The sequence below is a fragment of the Oratosquilla oratoria genome, chromosome 43, assembly GCF_046742065.1.
Source record: "Oratosquilla oratoria isolate Oo_2021 chromosome 43, ASM4674206v1, whole genome shotgun sequence".
Lineage (NCBI taxonomy): Eukaryota > Metazoa > Arthropoda > Malacostraca > Stomatopoda > Squillidae > Oratosquilla > Oratosquilla oratoria.
In genome coordinates this window covers 36,498,190-36,514,853 of record NC_134819.1, presented here as the reverse complement: position 1 = coordinate 36,514,853, position 16,664 = coordinate 36,498,190, and the positions used below count along the sequence as shown (strand labels likewise).

Below are 16,664 nucleotides of genomic sequence, written 5' to 3'. Positions count from 1 at the left end.
TTAAAACTTCAATCCATGCCACATTGCACTGCCTCAGCAGGAAGTTTATTCCATTCATTGACTACATGGTTGGTAAAGTTGTTTCTACCCACTCTCAAATTAGATCTAGGCCATGAAAGCTCAAGACCACCGTTTCTCTGGTATTTACTTAGTTGTATATTATAGAAAGAGAGCTATGCTCATAGTGATCCTTTTGATGTGCGTTTCTGGTGACATTTCCAATAATTATCACTCCCAAGCCTTTTCCTTTCATTATTTTGATAAGGAAATGATTATCCATTATTTAGAGCAAAGAAGGCCTATTCTTACACCCATTTCCAATATCTTGCATTTCTTAACATTGAAATTAATTTCCCACTCCCAGCTCAACTCGTATAACCTATCCAGGTCTTGTAGCAACCTACAATCCTCAATATTTCAAGAGCCTTTCATCTGTAAATAAGTTGGCATAACTGGTAAATTATCAACCACATTACTGGTTCTAATACTGACCTCTGTTGGACTTCACTAGTACCATCCTGTTTACTATTGTCCTAATGAATTAGTTTTTCGGCCTCTTATCTATTCCAGCAAATCCCTTCAAGACATCCTATATATTCCATCTTCCATAATAACTTTTTGTGAGGTACATACATATACCAAGGCTTTTTCACCCTTACAAGGGAGGTAGCCAAAAAGGAAAAGGCTTAAAATCATTCCCACCCATTCCATCCCTAAATACACTCCACATCCCTCCACCCTCCCTCTCATCTTAGCATCTCCTGGATGACGGGTCATCCCTGCACCTTGTCCACTGCCCTGAGTCAGAAGCAGTGTCGCAAGACACAGCACGTCCACAGCAAGGCTGCTTCATTAAATCGGCGACCCCCCCTCTCCGTCCCCCCATGCATAAAGGAGAAGACGGGGAGAAATCCCTTCGGGCTGCGTTAAAATTTGCTTACACATACTACCACACCCCCCATCCCCCTGCCCACTCCACCTCATGCAATCACAACATCATCCATATACAACCATTCTCCATTCACCCCTGTCTTCTGTCATCTCCTGTCCTTCCTCAACAGACATTCCCCTCTTCCCCAAAGCCCCCTTCACCCCATCCATCCACCTCATCCTAGGACGTCCCTTCATGTACACTCCCTCCACATCTGCCTTCCATACCTCTTTCACTAGTCTTTCTTCACTCATTCTTTCCATGTGTCCAAACCATCCTAATACTCATTCATCAACCCTATCTCCCAGCTCCCTTTCCACCCCTGTTCTCCTCCTCATTTCTCACTCTATCAAGCCTAGTAACCCCCATCATACTTCTCAGACACCTCATCTCAAACACATTCAAACTCCTTCCCTCTTCCTCTCTTATGTTCCATGTTTCTGCCCCATACAGTGCTGTTGGCACAATCACTCCTTCATACAGTCTCCTCTTAGCATCCATTCTCAGATGTCTATTCCTCATTACACTCTTTAATCCACCAAGGCATTTACTTGCTTCTCTCAATCTACATTCTACCTCCACCTTCACTCCACCTTTTCCTGCCACATTTGCACCCAAGTATCTAAAACTATCCACTTCCTCCAGTCGCTCTCCCTTAATGCTCACTTCCAGACTACTGCCACTTTCACCCCTTGTACACATCACCTTACTTTTACCCACATTTATCTTCAGCTTTCTTCTATCACACACTCTCCCAAACTCTGTCACCAACTTCCTCAATCCCTCCTCCGATCCTGCCACAAGCACAGTGTCGTCCCCAAACAACAGCTGGCTCACCTCCCACTTTTCTCCATTTTGTGAGGTACCATTTCAAAAGCTTTCCCTAGATCCAAGTGGATACAGTCCACCCAACCATTCCTTGCTTTGATCACACTGATTACTCTTGAATAAAAACTCAAGTTGGAAGCACAATAACCTGAAGCCAAGTCAGGTTCCCACCAGATTTTTTCTTCTCAATAATTTGATAATCTATCTTTCACATATTTTCACTACCACGATGGTAAAAAACACTGGTTTATAATTCAAAGAAACCTGTACCCACCTCTGGCTTTATATTGTACACATTTTTTTTTCTGTTTTCTGGGATTGTGTGCTTCATGCTAATTTTGGAGATGCAAAGATTAACCATCATCTAGGAGGAGCCAAGAAAAAAGGGAAGGAAAGAGGGGTGGTGAATGGGAGAGGAGGGCTGTGAAATGGGTGGGAGTGGGATTATGCTTTTTGATTTTGGCTACCTCCCTTGTAAGGGGGAAAAAGCTTTTGGTGTATGTATGTATGCTTTTTGATGAAACTGCACTGATATCTTACTTATGAGATTCTGTGCTGAGTTTGTCCAACTGGGTCATGGGTAGGGTTTGGGTTAATTCTTTAGTTTTATTTTATTATACTCCACATCTGTTTGTTTCCCCATCTATGATGTGTGTTTTCTCTTTCTCTCTTTTTGCTGTTTTGTGATGTCTTTACCTATTGTAGTTTTTCTTTTCTTGTTCTGTTGGATTTGGTTTCCCTTTTATTTTATTTTTTATGAAGAAAAATATCTCTGGTTGTATTTTCTTTGAACCTTCTATAAACACTTCTTGCTAGCTTACAGTATAGTGTTTGAGATTTTCTTTGTTGTCTCTCCTATGGATGGGCACTGGTTCTAAGTTCCCTAAAACTGATCATACAGCAAATGCATTATAACATGGCTTCAACAGAGATGTATTCATGAATATGATCAAGTTTTCTTATTCGTAATAGAAACCAACATGAGTTCTGAAACTGTCAAAACACCCTGGGCCAGCTCTAAATGCTCCTTAAACTTCTTCATAGCCTCTGGATTTGTATCTTCTTAGAATGACTGAGCCTTCTGGATACAAACATTAGACAGGAAAACAGGTTCTGGTTCTCAGATTATAGTAAAGATGCCTCTCTATTTCTTCAATGACTGAATCACAGGTGAGAGTAATTTTTTTTTTAAGTTAACCACTTTGGTATGATGACGCCCACATAGGTGTCATGAGGCACAAATTACATGAGGATGTCAGCATCAGTATCTTGATTACATATATTTTTTTGTAGTTGTACATGAGTTACCTCCATATTCTGTGAACTGGTTTGATCACATTTTCTGTGTTCATTCTCAGAGTAAAAGAGAACAAGTAATACAGCAGTGACTATATTTAATAATGCAAGTAGTGTGATGAATCGTACTTTTGGCAGCCGATGCTGCGTGCAAGAATTTGAGTCATACTGAAGTGGTTAAGGATGACACATGCTCTCCAACAGCCTTCACATTTCCAGCTTCTTTTGATAAGTCATCACAATCAACTTAGGGAAAGCCATGGGCCCATGTAATGGCATTAGTGCCTTGAGTCAATGTGCCACTTACAATATCTTATTTGATACGAGACAAGATCTTCATTACCTTTCCAGGCTTAACACCAGCACCATCACCATTTGCAGTGAAGGTGTTGGGGTCAGCTATGATCACGTACATAAACTGCACTTTACTGTTTACAACACTCATACAATCACTTGCTTGATGCACAGAGCAGAAATTATTGCAATAAATCTGAAGCCACACAGAAAGCACAAGGACAAATTATGTTATGTAAAGTACGATACAAATAGTGAACATAGGCAAGAAGGTTCAATGCAAAAAGGGAGGCATATGTTTGTTAAAGATTAGGTTCAGGTCACACACAACAACAAAATATGTAATCAGCAGGAGATAGAAACTAGATGATAAGGATATGTTCAAGACTATTTGGATCAAGAGAGACACAATTGGGGAAGAATGAGTACAAAAGAACTTGTCAATGTAGCCAAGGAAGGAATGATAAAAGTACGATCAAAAGAAGCAATTTTTTCTTAAGAATTTTAAACCAAATAGTGTAGATGGTATTGAAAATGAGAAGAGAACAAGTCAGTACAGAAAACTATGCAAGGAAACTAAAAATTGCATATGCTAATCTAGATGGTTTCCTCATGACCCCACCCATAAAGCAGTTGAAGCAACACAAGGAAAAAGCCGATCACCAAAAGAGCAGGGTAACATGATCAACATTTATTTCTTCTAAACAAGCTTCAAATACACTACAGAAAACAGAAAGATGGCCACTGACATAGGGAGTTGGGTAAAATCTCTGCTATTTTGAAGATTTACGTCTAGACTTAGGGGTTATGATCTTTCATATATTTGGCCCCAGGTGCCTTATTAACTTTATTCTTTTTCATTGCTCTTTTCTTCTAGTTTCCATTCTCCTCTCCCATCAAAGTAATTTTCTTGGCTTCTCCCACTGCTGCAATCAGACTTTCTATCCTCCTCTATATTCGACAATTCCCCAAACTATTCTACACATCTTTCCCTAACAACTTTCACTTCTATTAGCATCTGTCCATCTACACCCTTTCTCTCTACCAAACTAATCTACATTCACTCTCTTCACTTCTAAATTTTATTTCTGTTCTATTCAAAACTCTATTAAACACCTACCTTACCTTTCTTCTTGGTCTCCCTCACCTTGTGTTTTGCTTCCACTGTTTTTAGTCTACTTTTGTGGGTTCTGCAAGATGGACAGCAAAACTGCTGATTTTTCAATTCTGTCAACCTCCTCATCCTCATCAGGTGAAGCCCTGAGGGGCTGACATTTGGTCTCTGGACTGGGCCAAGTTTCTCTTTATCAACTTCAACTCTATTTCTTACACTTTTACACACATGGGGAACTGAGAACTGGTGATTCACCCCCCCCCTACTACTTTCATCCAGCAATATAGAAACAGCCCCACACATAGAAACACAACAGTTCAAAATTTCTTCATAGAAAGATCAGTGGGAGGTCCTGGGGATCACTGCCAGCCACTGTGGGGCTTCGGATTTTCCACTTAGTTCAATTTGAGGCATCCATTAATTATTCAGTACTTCCCATATGTTTTCCCATTTCTTCTTTGCAACTATTCTGTGTTTACTTTTTTCTCTCTTCATCACCCTTACTTTTTCATCTCATCATTCACTGTCTCTGTTTTAGTTTCCTTCTATTATCCTTATCACATGTACTGTCTATGCATTTTAACAGTTCCTCTTTGAAACATACCAATCCTTCCTTGATTCCTGTTCTTCCCTTGTCCTTCGGTACATCCCACACCTCTTTCAGCTTTACTCCTTTCTCCTTCTGATTTCACTTGCTCATCCTCAACTTCTCTCTGACTTCTTCCATTTTCTTCATTCTCTGTGTAACCTCCACCCTCAATATTCCTTTTACCAGATAATGATTTGACAATCCAATACCCACTCTCCTGAATGTATTTACATCCAGATCTCTTGCAATTCTCCTTTTTAAGCACCATTACATAGCCCATTAACACCATCCCAACTACCCTCCTACCAATGACATATATTATGCTACGAAAGCTTCAAATTATAATGCAGCCACATGCAATAGGAAGTCCAACTACTAACTGAAGCTATCACAATCCAGTGATTAATCACTTACAGGTACATACACAGAATAATTAGAGAGAGAGAGAGAGAGAGAGAGAGAGAGAGAGAGAGAGAGAGAGAGAGTGAGAGAGAGCAAGAGCAAGAGAGGGAGATAGGGAGGAAATGAGACTGTGTTTGTATATTATCACTGACAATTCACCAGCACTTCTATCCTTAATGGCAAAATCATGCATAGATCCACAATCATAATGGGACCATACAATAAAGTGGCAGGTGTGGGTTAGTGAAGTGTGAGGTATATATGGGAATGTGTTACAAAGGTGTGTGGAAAGGAGATCCCTTTTGAAGGAAGGTATAGGACAGGTGAAGTTTCTCCCAAAATAAGGTGTAATATAATTGTTGTTTGAGGAGCAAAGTGATGAAAGAAGTGTGCAGCCCAGCTGTCTCTTGCCAGCAGATGCAGTTGCATTTGGCCTATCAGTTGCTAATTCATAGTTAGCAGTGTTCTCAGGAGGTGGGGATGGGGTGGGGTCACCATGAAGAGTTGTTCAGGCAGCAGTTAGTTATCCTTTGAAAAGGAAAGACTTACCCACGATCAAATTTGAAAGACATATTTGTTTGCAAAACATTTCTGAAGAATCTATATACATACATACATATACTAAAGGCTTTTTCCCCCCCACAAGGGAGGTAGACAAAAAACAAAGGCATTAAAACCACTCCCACTCATTCCATCTCCACATAGTACACTCCCATCCACCCCCTTCCCTCCCTCTTATCTTGGCTCCTCCTGGATGACGGGTCATCCCTGCATCTCGCCCACTGCCCTGGATCAGAAGCAGTGTCACAAGACACAACACATCCACACAGCAAGGCTACTTTATTAAATCGACAACCCCCCCCTCCATTCCCACATGCAGAAATGGAGAAAATGGGGAGAAATCCATTTGGGCTGCGTCAATTTATTTTTCACACACACACACAGGCTCAACTACTCTCATAAAAACTCTTGACTGCTCTTAACAACTTTTCTCCTATCCCATATATCTGCAATACCTCTCACAGTGCCTTCCTGCCTAACCTGTCATAAGTCTTTTCCAAATCCATATAGGCCCAAAAATTGTCCTTACCTTTTCCTAAAGCTTTCTCACATATCAGCCTTACCACAAAAATCTGATCCATGCAACCCCTACCTTTCCTAAACCCACACTGTTCTTTTCCTAATCCTCTCAATCAAAACCCTCCCATAAGCCTTCCCAACTACAATCAACAAACTGATCCCTTTGAAACTACTACACTTACACTTGTCCCCTTTTCCTTTGTATAACAGAACTATACAGGCACTTCTTCAGCCCTCTGGCACTCTATCCTCTTTTAGACAAACAGTAAACAACCTCACCAGCCAGTCCACCATCACTGTAATTCCTTTTTTTAGACACTCCACATTCACATGACATCCATCTATACATACATATACATATATATATATATATATATATATCTATACATACATATATATATACAGGTAAACGTCGACTTACGATGGCATTAGGTTTCGATAGAGCCATCGTAAGACGATCTCATCGTAAGTCGATCCCCACTCTGTTCCGTGGTCACTGTACCTAGCCTACCTGTATATTAACCACCAGAGATACTGAATATAGCCTATTAAACATGTACAGTAGTTTATTTAATTATTTTTATCCTTTTTACCATATTCAAACACTATAATATGTATTTTCAGTATGGGACTTAAATCTCGCGGGCAGCAGCCAATGCCAGCCGTACGACGTGACGTAATAATACTCGCATCATAAAATATAGTCACCGCTTATATCGATCGTTCTCTCTTTCACTCGCGAATTTTGAAAACCACAGAGAATGGGATTTAGGGCACATTTGAGAGAATGTAAAAACACAGGGGCGACTACAATAAATATAATCAAGACGCCGATATGGCAGCGTCGCGAATCCACTTGCTCCTCATGACGCCTACGTGTGCGGCACCGTATGGAAGGGGTTAAATTATCATATCGTCGTCCTCATCGTCGTCATCGTAAAGTCGAACAATCGTAAGTCGCGGCCATCGTAAGTCGACGTTTACCTGTATATACATATATATATATATATATATATATATATATAATGAATGTTGACTAGTGTAACTGTTCATTTGGTATTGGACTCTCAGGTTACCTTGTTCTGGAAGTTCTCCATGGAGTTCCAATGCTGTGTACAGCAGTAGGTATGGGGCTCTAATCACACCCATGCAGGGTTCATTGTGGACTGGGGTATGACAAAGGTTGTGTGGGGATGACTTTTGTTGCACTGGGTTTTTGACACTAGTTCTACAACTAGGAATCCATTTGATTGGGTCCACATTTGGTAGGGTTTCCCACATGGAGACAATTCTACTCACATTAAAGACACATTGGATTATATGGGGTATTGTCTACTGGTTGTATTGAGGACTAAGAGTTCTGGGTAATCCTGATCAGTGTCTAATTTGTCTTGGCAAGACTGGAGATGAGGATCAGAGGACTGCAGTATGTTTAGGAAAGTATTATATCTTACTGGTGTAGCTGAAGTAGCTGATAGCTTTAGCTCTGTTTAATCTACTGTAACAGCAGTGGTACTTATCATTTCATTCATTTGGAGGAGTAATTATAGACCCTAAAATATTGACTGCATAAAACTTATGCGGCCAATAACCTATACAGGGAAAGTGAAGGGAAGGGAAGAAAGAGGGGAGAAAGTTGGGTAGGGGGGAAAGGACATAGCAAGAGAGATATATAGGAAAGGAGAGAGAGACAGAGAGAGGGAGGGATGAGGAGAGATAGGAAGAGGAAAAAAAAGGAGGCAGAGATAAATCACTTCCATCTACCATATTCTACTTAGAAGGGTAAGGTGAGACAAACTAGATCTCTATGAAGAGTTCCTGTGATAACAAAGCAGTCAGTCCTACATGAGGTTCCTGTCACTCACCTTAGCCTTGCAGGAGGAACAATGATATAGTCATTATTCAGGGAGCGGGTAAGGGACTTGGGGGATGACCCTCTGCTGTCTGTGATGAGAGCTGAGCGAGGTCTTGTATCGCGGAAGGCAGAAAGGCTCTCCTCCCACTCCTAACCATAACAACCAGTGATCATTACTAGTAAATCAATTCTTAGAAGTCAGTCTCCCTTAACCCATTCAAACTGGTGGCATGCCATACAGATCTTGCTGCAGCAAATGAAGCAACACAGGATTTCACTCTACAGAGAGGTGCCACCTGACCAGAATGAAGTTTCATTTGATCTTTACATTCTTTAGTCTGGTGTCTGTTCCTCACCTGAATAAAATTGTCTGGCATTTTTCACAACAAAATCTATATGGTCAACCATGGCAGAAGGGATTAAGAAGCATAATCTTATAAAAATAAATAAACATATAAATAAGTAAATAATTATGGAAATGCCAATTACATATCTGGATGTTGAATGAATATATATTTCTATTCATCAATTCAAATACTTATTAAAATTATAGACAAAAAATATATAAAAATAAAAAAGTAACACAAAGAATGACAAACTTAAAATTAAAAATCTTTCAATATTCATAGTAACTAAGGTATACTGAAAAGAATATCTGATGAGTCTAGGTACCCACTAAGTAATTAACTTTCAATGATAAAAATAGATCTGCACTCAAATCTATTTCAATCAACCTGAGAAAGGGATCACACCTGCCCTTTTCTCAATGCATGTGACTGGTAGGAAGTGGGGGTGAAGTAAGCTGGGAATTGACCAAAGCCCTTTCCACAGTGCTATTAACCAATGACATACATCTGATGAGGGTCAGGGAGGGGCTTATACATCAAGTTAATAATTCAAATGAAGTGCAGGGTAGTGCTGTAAATATTCTACAATGGTTTTAAGAAATCAAAAGTCAAAATTCTGTACACCTATTTCCAGTTATAAAAAAAACTATAATACAACACAACATGATGAATCCAATTACTATGGTGTGAACTCAATCTTGTATACTATCATTCAGCATTATAAATTCAATTTCAGAATTTGATTACACTGGGATGATGTATTTTTCTATTCAAAAGGCTTCCATGTTTTCTTCCCTTAACCAGACATGTATTTCCACAAAAATGTTAAGAACATAATTTTCATAAACACCTACAGAACTTCAAATGTAATTAAATATTCTGACACGGAAAAGACTGAAAATTATAGCTTTGACTTATGTGTCTGTAGGTAGCTTTTCTGACAGACTTGGGAACTGCATCTACTGCAGAAAGATTGGAAGCAGAAGGTAATTATGGAAAAGGTTTATGTGCTTACTGTGAGAAATAAAACATCAAGGTGAATGCATTCCCAATTAGTAAATCAAAAAGACGACAACAATTTTATCGCTCAAAAGCATTAAAGAAAATTAATATCTTCACAACTTTTTGAAAATAAAATCCTTTGAAAAGACACACATAAAGCAAACACAGAAATTCCATTTGAAATATAAAGAAGCACAATGATGACAGCAAAATCATCAAATCAAATTTCAAACAATAAGACGACAACAAATGCAAACAACAAAACTTCTAAATCATACCGATATGTGATTTTGTCAAGTCTTTTAACAACTAGGTGATATTTAATGTATATCACAACAGTAATTAATTCATAAACAGGGGTATGGTCATACAAGTATCAACATAAATTTTCCATGAACATGATTTTCAGATACATATCTAGATCATTACAATCATACAGACTAATAATTCATTTTAGGAATGAAGATAAAATTTCTTTCATCCTGTCTTGATAGCTTTCACTTACCTGAGGTTTGGCATACAAATCATCATCATGTGAAGCTGCTTGGAAGTGCCCATATAAGGATGAAGCTTGAGAGGATCTCAAGGATGAGTTACCTGAAGTGGAAGAAGATGGACCACCAGACATTTCCTTCTTGTCTGATGGAAGTGGAGGAAGTGGAGAGCTAGAAAAGATATTCATACATAGAGTGATTCTGTACAATTCTCTTCTGGAAAGTATCACAAATATATCATGTTTCATTACTTAAGACATCACGGATAAATCACAAATCTGTTTATGTTAAAGACTGTTGTACAAGCAAACTAAGCTATCATGAAGAACAGATACAAAACGGTCTAGCAGAAGGGATATTTTAGTAGTGCCCATGATGCATGACAGACACAATATGCACGATGGTCAACACCACTAGACGCAGATGGGGAAGGGATTGAAACTAGCATAATGAACAAAGGGGTCTCATACGAATACCTAAAAGGGGAAGGGGTAGCCATCACCATAAATAATCACAGAAGCTGGGTCATCATACTATAACCACCTTACACTAACTTGCAGGAGATTTAATTGATCTAGAAACTCAGTCCAAATGACTGAGTAATTTTCTTGGTAGGGTAGGGAAATTATCCCAGAGAAAATTGGAGAACCCTGAAGACAAGTACAATGAACTGAAATCTAAGATCAACGAACAAACTACATGGGGATACTAGAGGAGAAAAACCTCTGTCAAGTTAGTGTACAGTGTATTATAGTAGCTACATCTCGCCTCATACAATTCATACAAACCTGCCAGAATCTTGCTTGTCTTTCTCAAAATGCCATGAAGCTGACCCATCACCGCTTCTCCCGTCTCCCTCATGGCCACCAAGTGAAACAACAACCCCCAAGCTTTAATCATGAGGTCATTCCTCAAGTAACAGGAGGGTCTCATTCAAGTCCAATCAAAATATAAACTAAATTGACCTAACAATAACATTCCTATGGAAAAGTGTTTGAATGAAGAAGAATGTCCATCTTAAAGTCCTTCCCCATACTTAATAATCGATCCAATTCTCCTAAATTCTTGGGCTGGGTCAGAGTCCGCACGCCTATGGGTGTGCGGAGTCGATTGAAGGCTGGAGGAGGAGCGTTGAGACTGAGGGGTTGAGCACATCTTTCGTACTTTGGTACGTAAGCCTTCAAACACCTGAATAAAAATAAAAGATAATTAGAGGCAATTTTCATATAAAACTATCTACCTAAGTGTAGTGTACAGAAAGGGGGTATGCTTATGGGGTCCTTCTTTTATTCTCCAACTATCATTACTTGTTTTAAGTTCATGTATAGTGTCAACTTGAGTTGTACCATCTACTCTAGTATAAGAACTTGTGTATATGTGTTGAACACTATTTTTCACATCCTTCAGACAAGTTTTCTTTCTTCTTAACTTGTATCCACAACACTGCTATATCCTCCTATCCCAAATCAAGAAATATTCTCTATCAACTCTGTCAATCTTTTTCAATTATCTAAACCCCCATCACAGGGGATGATCAAAAAGAGGTACAGTCACAGAAATTATAAAAAACAAGGTCAAGAGAACAACATAAAGAAGGGACAGCAGTAGTGGAAATGTACTATCATTACTATGTGAGTAGACTTTAACCACTTCAGTACGAGTCAAATTCTCGCACGCAGCATTGGCTGCCATATGTCCGATTCATCACACTACTCATATTTTAAAATATAAAGTCACTGCTGTATTACTCATTCTTTTTTACTCTGAGTAATAATAAACACAGAAAATATGGTCAACTCAGTTCAAAGAATCCAGGGGTGACTCATGTACAACTACAAAAAAAGTACATAATTAAGATGCCAATGCTGGCATCTTCATGTAGCCACTCGCACCTGATGATGCCTAAGCAGACATCATTGTGCCAAAGTGGTTAAACTCTAACAGAAATATGAATGTGTCTGATCTGTAGGGGCATCCCAAAATACACTATGTACCCAAGTGGTGATGCTTTAAACCATTCAGCCAGCAAGTATCCCCCATATAATAATGCATTTAAGTAATTCAATTACCATCTAATCAACTAACCTCAATTAATCTCTTGTGTAGAGGCTGATTGGCTGCTGGGGCAATCTTGCCATGAAGCTCTAGAGCTACTTCGAGAATCATAGTTTGTTCTGAAATAAGGCCTTTGAGTTTGGTAACATGTTCAGTGAATTCTGGATTGATGAGAAGGTACTCAGAGCCAAAGAAAGCCTCCTGGTATTTGGCAATTCCACCATTGACAGCTGCATCAATGGTACCCTGAAGCCGCATTGTGAAAGGCTGGATATTATCCTGGAATATCAAATAGTTCAAGTTACAAGGGTACTCCAAATTCTATGAATAGAGATGGATAAATAAAAGTTGACAGTGACAATCTGATTATTAAAATTGGCTTCTAATCAATATGATAATCTACTTTATGTCACTAATTTTGTTGTTTGATTAGTGAATATTCAGCAAGTAAAGCTTCTATATGAATTTTAAGCATAACATATTTTTAATAAATATATACATAATTTAAAAACAGTTGACATGCAGACCATGATTAATTTGAAACATCTCTTAGCTTTTACATCAACTCTTTACAATAGATATATATATATAGATATATATATATATATATATATATATATATATATACTTTTTTCCATTTTCCATTTCACTTTAAGGTTCTAGAAAAACAAACATGGGGAATGACTTGCAAACATAAATCCTACTCACCTGTTGGTTAACTCTGTAATGGTTGATCATTTGCCTTATATGTGAATTGTTCTTATGAACTGTTTCACATGCATACTGTGGTGGACTAAGCTGCTCCACTCTCTGTTCCACAACTTCAAACCACTTCAGGATACCAGGTAGCTCACTTTCAGTGACATAGGTGATACGCTCAATCCATAAATTCTGCATCCATACAAAAGACATTGAGAATTGGTGCATGGAAAAATGAAAACTTTATGAAGTAATACTTTTTTGACTACACAAAAAGTAACAGTGAAACAACCTTTGTAACAACTAGGTAAATACACACCTTCCCAAACTCTGTCACTAATTTCCTCAATCCCTCCTCTGATCATGCCAAAAACGCAGTATTTCCAGCAAACAACAACTGGCGTATCTCCCACTTTTCTCCATTTTCTTTAACCATTTCCAATACCCAACCCATTACCCTTGCATTTACCTCTCACACCAACCCAACCATGTATAAATTGAACAAGGTGACATACATACACACACACACACACACACATATATATATATATATATATATATATATATATATATATATGCATTGCTACATGTGGTAGAGGTCAAGGTGATGGCAGTTTGAACCCTGCAGTCATCAAGTTGGACACATGGTTCATTAAATTCCAAGCTACAAAGTCTTCTGTAAGAGGCACCATCCTAACCGATTCAGGGAGCTTATGACGCTAAACTGAATCATCATCATGTATATATATATATATGCATATGTATGTATATGTATATGTAAGTATATAAATAAGTTTTTATGTGTTTACCTAATTGTAGTAAGAAGGAGAGGGGTAATACTCATGGGGTCCCATTGCCTACTCTCCAGTTCATCATAGCTAGCTTCAAATTCATATCACATGTACATGTGTATGTATGCACTATACATTATACACAAGAATGAAAGAGCTGTAAATCTTACCTTGACTTCATTTTCTTTGTCAGGTTGTCCTCTGTAGGTAGGTCTGTCATATGTAAAATGCTTGATGTGGTTCACCATATAGTATTTCAAAATTCTTTCATCCACTTCTCCACCATCAAACTCTGGCTTCGGTGCTGCTACTGGCTTAACTGCACATATCTGAACAAAATATTAAAGGTAATTCATTAACTTATTATCATTATATTTTTAATCACAACTAAAGGCCTCTTCCCCGATTAAAAGGGAGAGCCAGCCAAGGCATGCACCCACCCCTAACCTATCTCACATCCATGTGTTTTCCTTTTCATCTTGGCTCCTGATAATTGCAGGGCCATCCTTGTCCTCCACCCACTGGTTGGTTAAGGAACAATGCAGCAAGACACAGAATCTCCACAGCAAGGACTGACAGCCAAAGCTGGTTCACTCCCAGTTTTATTCTCTCATCCACTCGTGCAAATACAGAGCAGACAAGAAGATATACCTTCAGATGGCATCTATTTCTTATCCATTCACCTGTCTTCACTTATAACTATCGCTTACTTCTTCCCTTCTCTGCTTGAAAGATATTCCTCTTGTACCCAAAACCCCCCTCACCCCATCCATTCATCCCATTCTCAATCTTCCCCTCAATTTCACTCCATCTACCTCTGCCTTTCACACTTTTTTATTAGTTTCTTCATTCATTCTCTCCACATGTCCAAACCATCCCAGTATTCTTTGATCAACCATAACTGCCAAATTTCTTTCCAGCCCCACTCTCTAACTCACCTCCTCATTTCTCCTCTATCCATCCTTGTAACCCTCCACCACACTTCTGAAATACTTCATCTCAAGCACATTTAGAGTACTCCTTTCTGTCTCCCTTAAATTCCAAGTCTTACCCATCCAGTGTTGTGGGCACAGTCATCCCTTCATAGTATCCTCTGCATTGTTCCCCATGTACCTATTTCCCATAAAAAAATTCATTCCCCCAGACATTTACTAACTTCCCTTTCTCTGCAATTTACCTCTACCCTCAGTCCTCCACTCTCTGCTACAAGGGACCCTAAATATTTACACCTCATTACTTTCTCTAGACACTCTCCTTTAAAATTCACCTCCAACTCAATGTCACCCTCTCCCCTTGTACATCTCCTCATCACCTTACTTTTGCTTGAATTAACTTTCAGCTTTCATTTCTTACATATCTTCCCAAACCCTGCCATTAACTGCTTTAGTCTCTCCTCTGACCCTGCCAAAAGCATAGTGCTCTAAAAGTATAACAAGAAAAGGGATTTATGGCCTCTCGACACAGGGTGTTTGTAACAAGCTCACCTGAATATACTGACTATCTGAGGATCTGATGGCATCATCTGGTGGAGTGTTGTGGGACAAAAGTTTAGCTTGGGGAAATTCATTGGTGATACGCTGAGTAAATGCTGTTATTTGCTCATATTCCAGTCCACGGTATATGAAGACTTTGTTCTGTAAATGGAAGATATATATAAGCAACCCTTCATTCCTCTTCATGTTTTATACATGAGAAAAGCCCTATGGTTTAATGAATACAAATATAACAAATGTCTATTTAACTATTTAGCTGCCAAATACCAAAAGCTTTTCATTTCTCTGAGTGTAATAAGAAATAACATGCTTCAACCCTGTCAACAAACATTCTATCAAGACCCTTTCTGTCAAGGAACTATCCCTCAGAACAACAGAATCATCTTACTTTATCCTGAACTGAAATCTATTATGGATTGTGTTAATACATCTTAATATCACAAAAATTTCTGCCTGCTTACCCTGACAAAGAGAGGTAGACCAAATCCATAGAATCCTACTCTGAAGTATTCGTTGTCATATCTGCCACCTTTCAAGATTTTTTCGTAGAACTCTGCTTGCTGTTTCAAGACTTCACTGAGCTTTTTGTAATCGAAGATGTGTAATTTGTACTGGACTGCCAACTCCTCCAGGAGTGGAATACCTTCCTCCCAGCACTGTCAAGTATAATGTGTTAAGGTTCTTTTAATGTAAATACTAAGACCAACGAAAATAATCATGTTTTCATCATCAAACATACATACATACATATACCAAGGTTTTTCCCCCCTTACAAGGGGGGTAGCCAAAAAGAAAAAGGCATAAAATCATTCCCACCCATTCCATCCCTGAATACACTCCACACCCCTCCACCTTCCCTCTTATCTTAGCACCTCCTGAATGACGGGTCATCCCTGCACCTTGTCCACTGCCCTGGGTCAGAAGCAGTGTCGCAAGACACAGCACATCCACAGCAAGGCCGCTTCATTAAATTGGCGACCCCGCCTCTCCGTCCCCCCATTGCATAAAATGAGAGGCCGGGGAGAAATCCCTTCGGGCTGCGTCAAATTTTGCTCACACATACTACCTCACCCGCCATCCACCCGCCCAATCCACCTCATGCAATCACATCATCATCCATATACAACCATTCTCCATTCACCATATACAACCATTCTCCATAATCATCAAACAAAATAAAATAATTATACATACATATGTATACCAAAAAGCTCTTTCCCCCTTATAACACCTAGCTAACCTACCACTTCTCTTCATTCTCACTCATTTCAACCCTCCACCACTTGTGTATTTACTTCCCTTCCCACACCATCAATCAATCAATCAATCCGTTGCACCAGGTCTCTCTTTCAGGAGACCCATGGCTCCCTGGATCTCCAAATGGAGATGAGGAA

At 39.0% G+C, this 16,664-nt stretch overlaps 1 protein-coding gene across 3 annotated transcripts in view; it reads right to left on the bottom strand.

The window, feature by feature from the left end:
• LOC143021898 (dedicator of cytokinesis protein 3-like) overlaps positions 1 to 16,664 on the bottom strand; it is a gene marked incomplete at its 5' end in the record, with an annotated part of 69,296 nt that overhangs the window by 13,345 nt on the left and 39,287 nt on the right. For all 3 annotated transcript variants that reach the window (XM_076179717.1, XM_076179719.1, XM_076179718.1), the window contains 8 exon segments: positions 8,400 to 8,539; positions 10,244 to 10,403; positions 11,269 to 11,420; positions 12,318 to 12,566; positions 12,996 to 13,178; positions 13,948 to 14,106; positions 15,262 to 15,411; positions 15,732 to 15,926. In XM_076179717.1, the coding sequence (XP_076035832.1) occupies positions 8,400 to 8,539; positions 10,244 to 10,403; positions 11,269 to 11,420; positions 12,318 to 12,566; positions 12,996 to 13,178; positions 13,948 to 14,106; positions 15,262 to 15,411; positions 15,732 to 15,926 (1,388 nt within the window).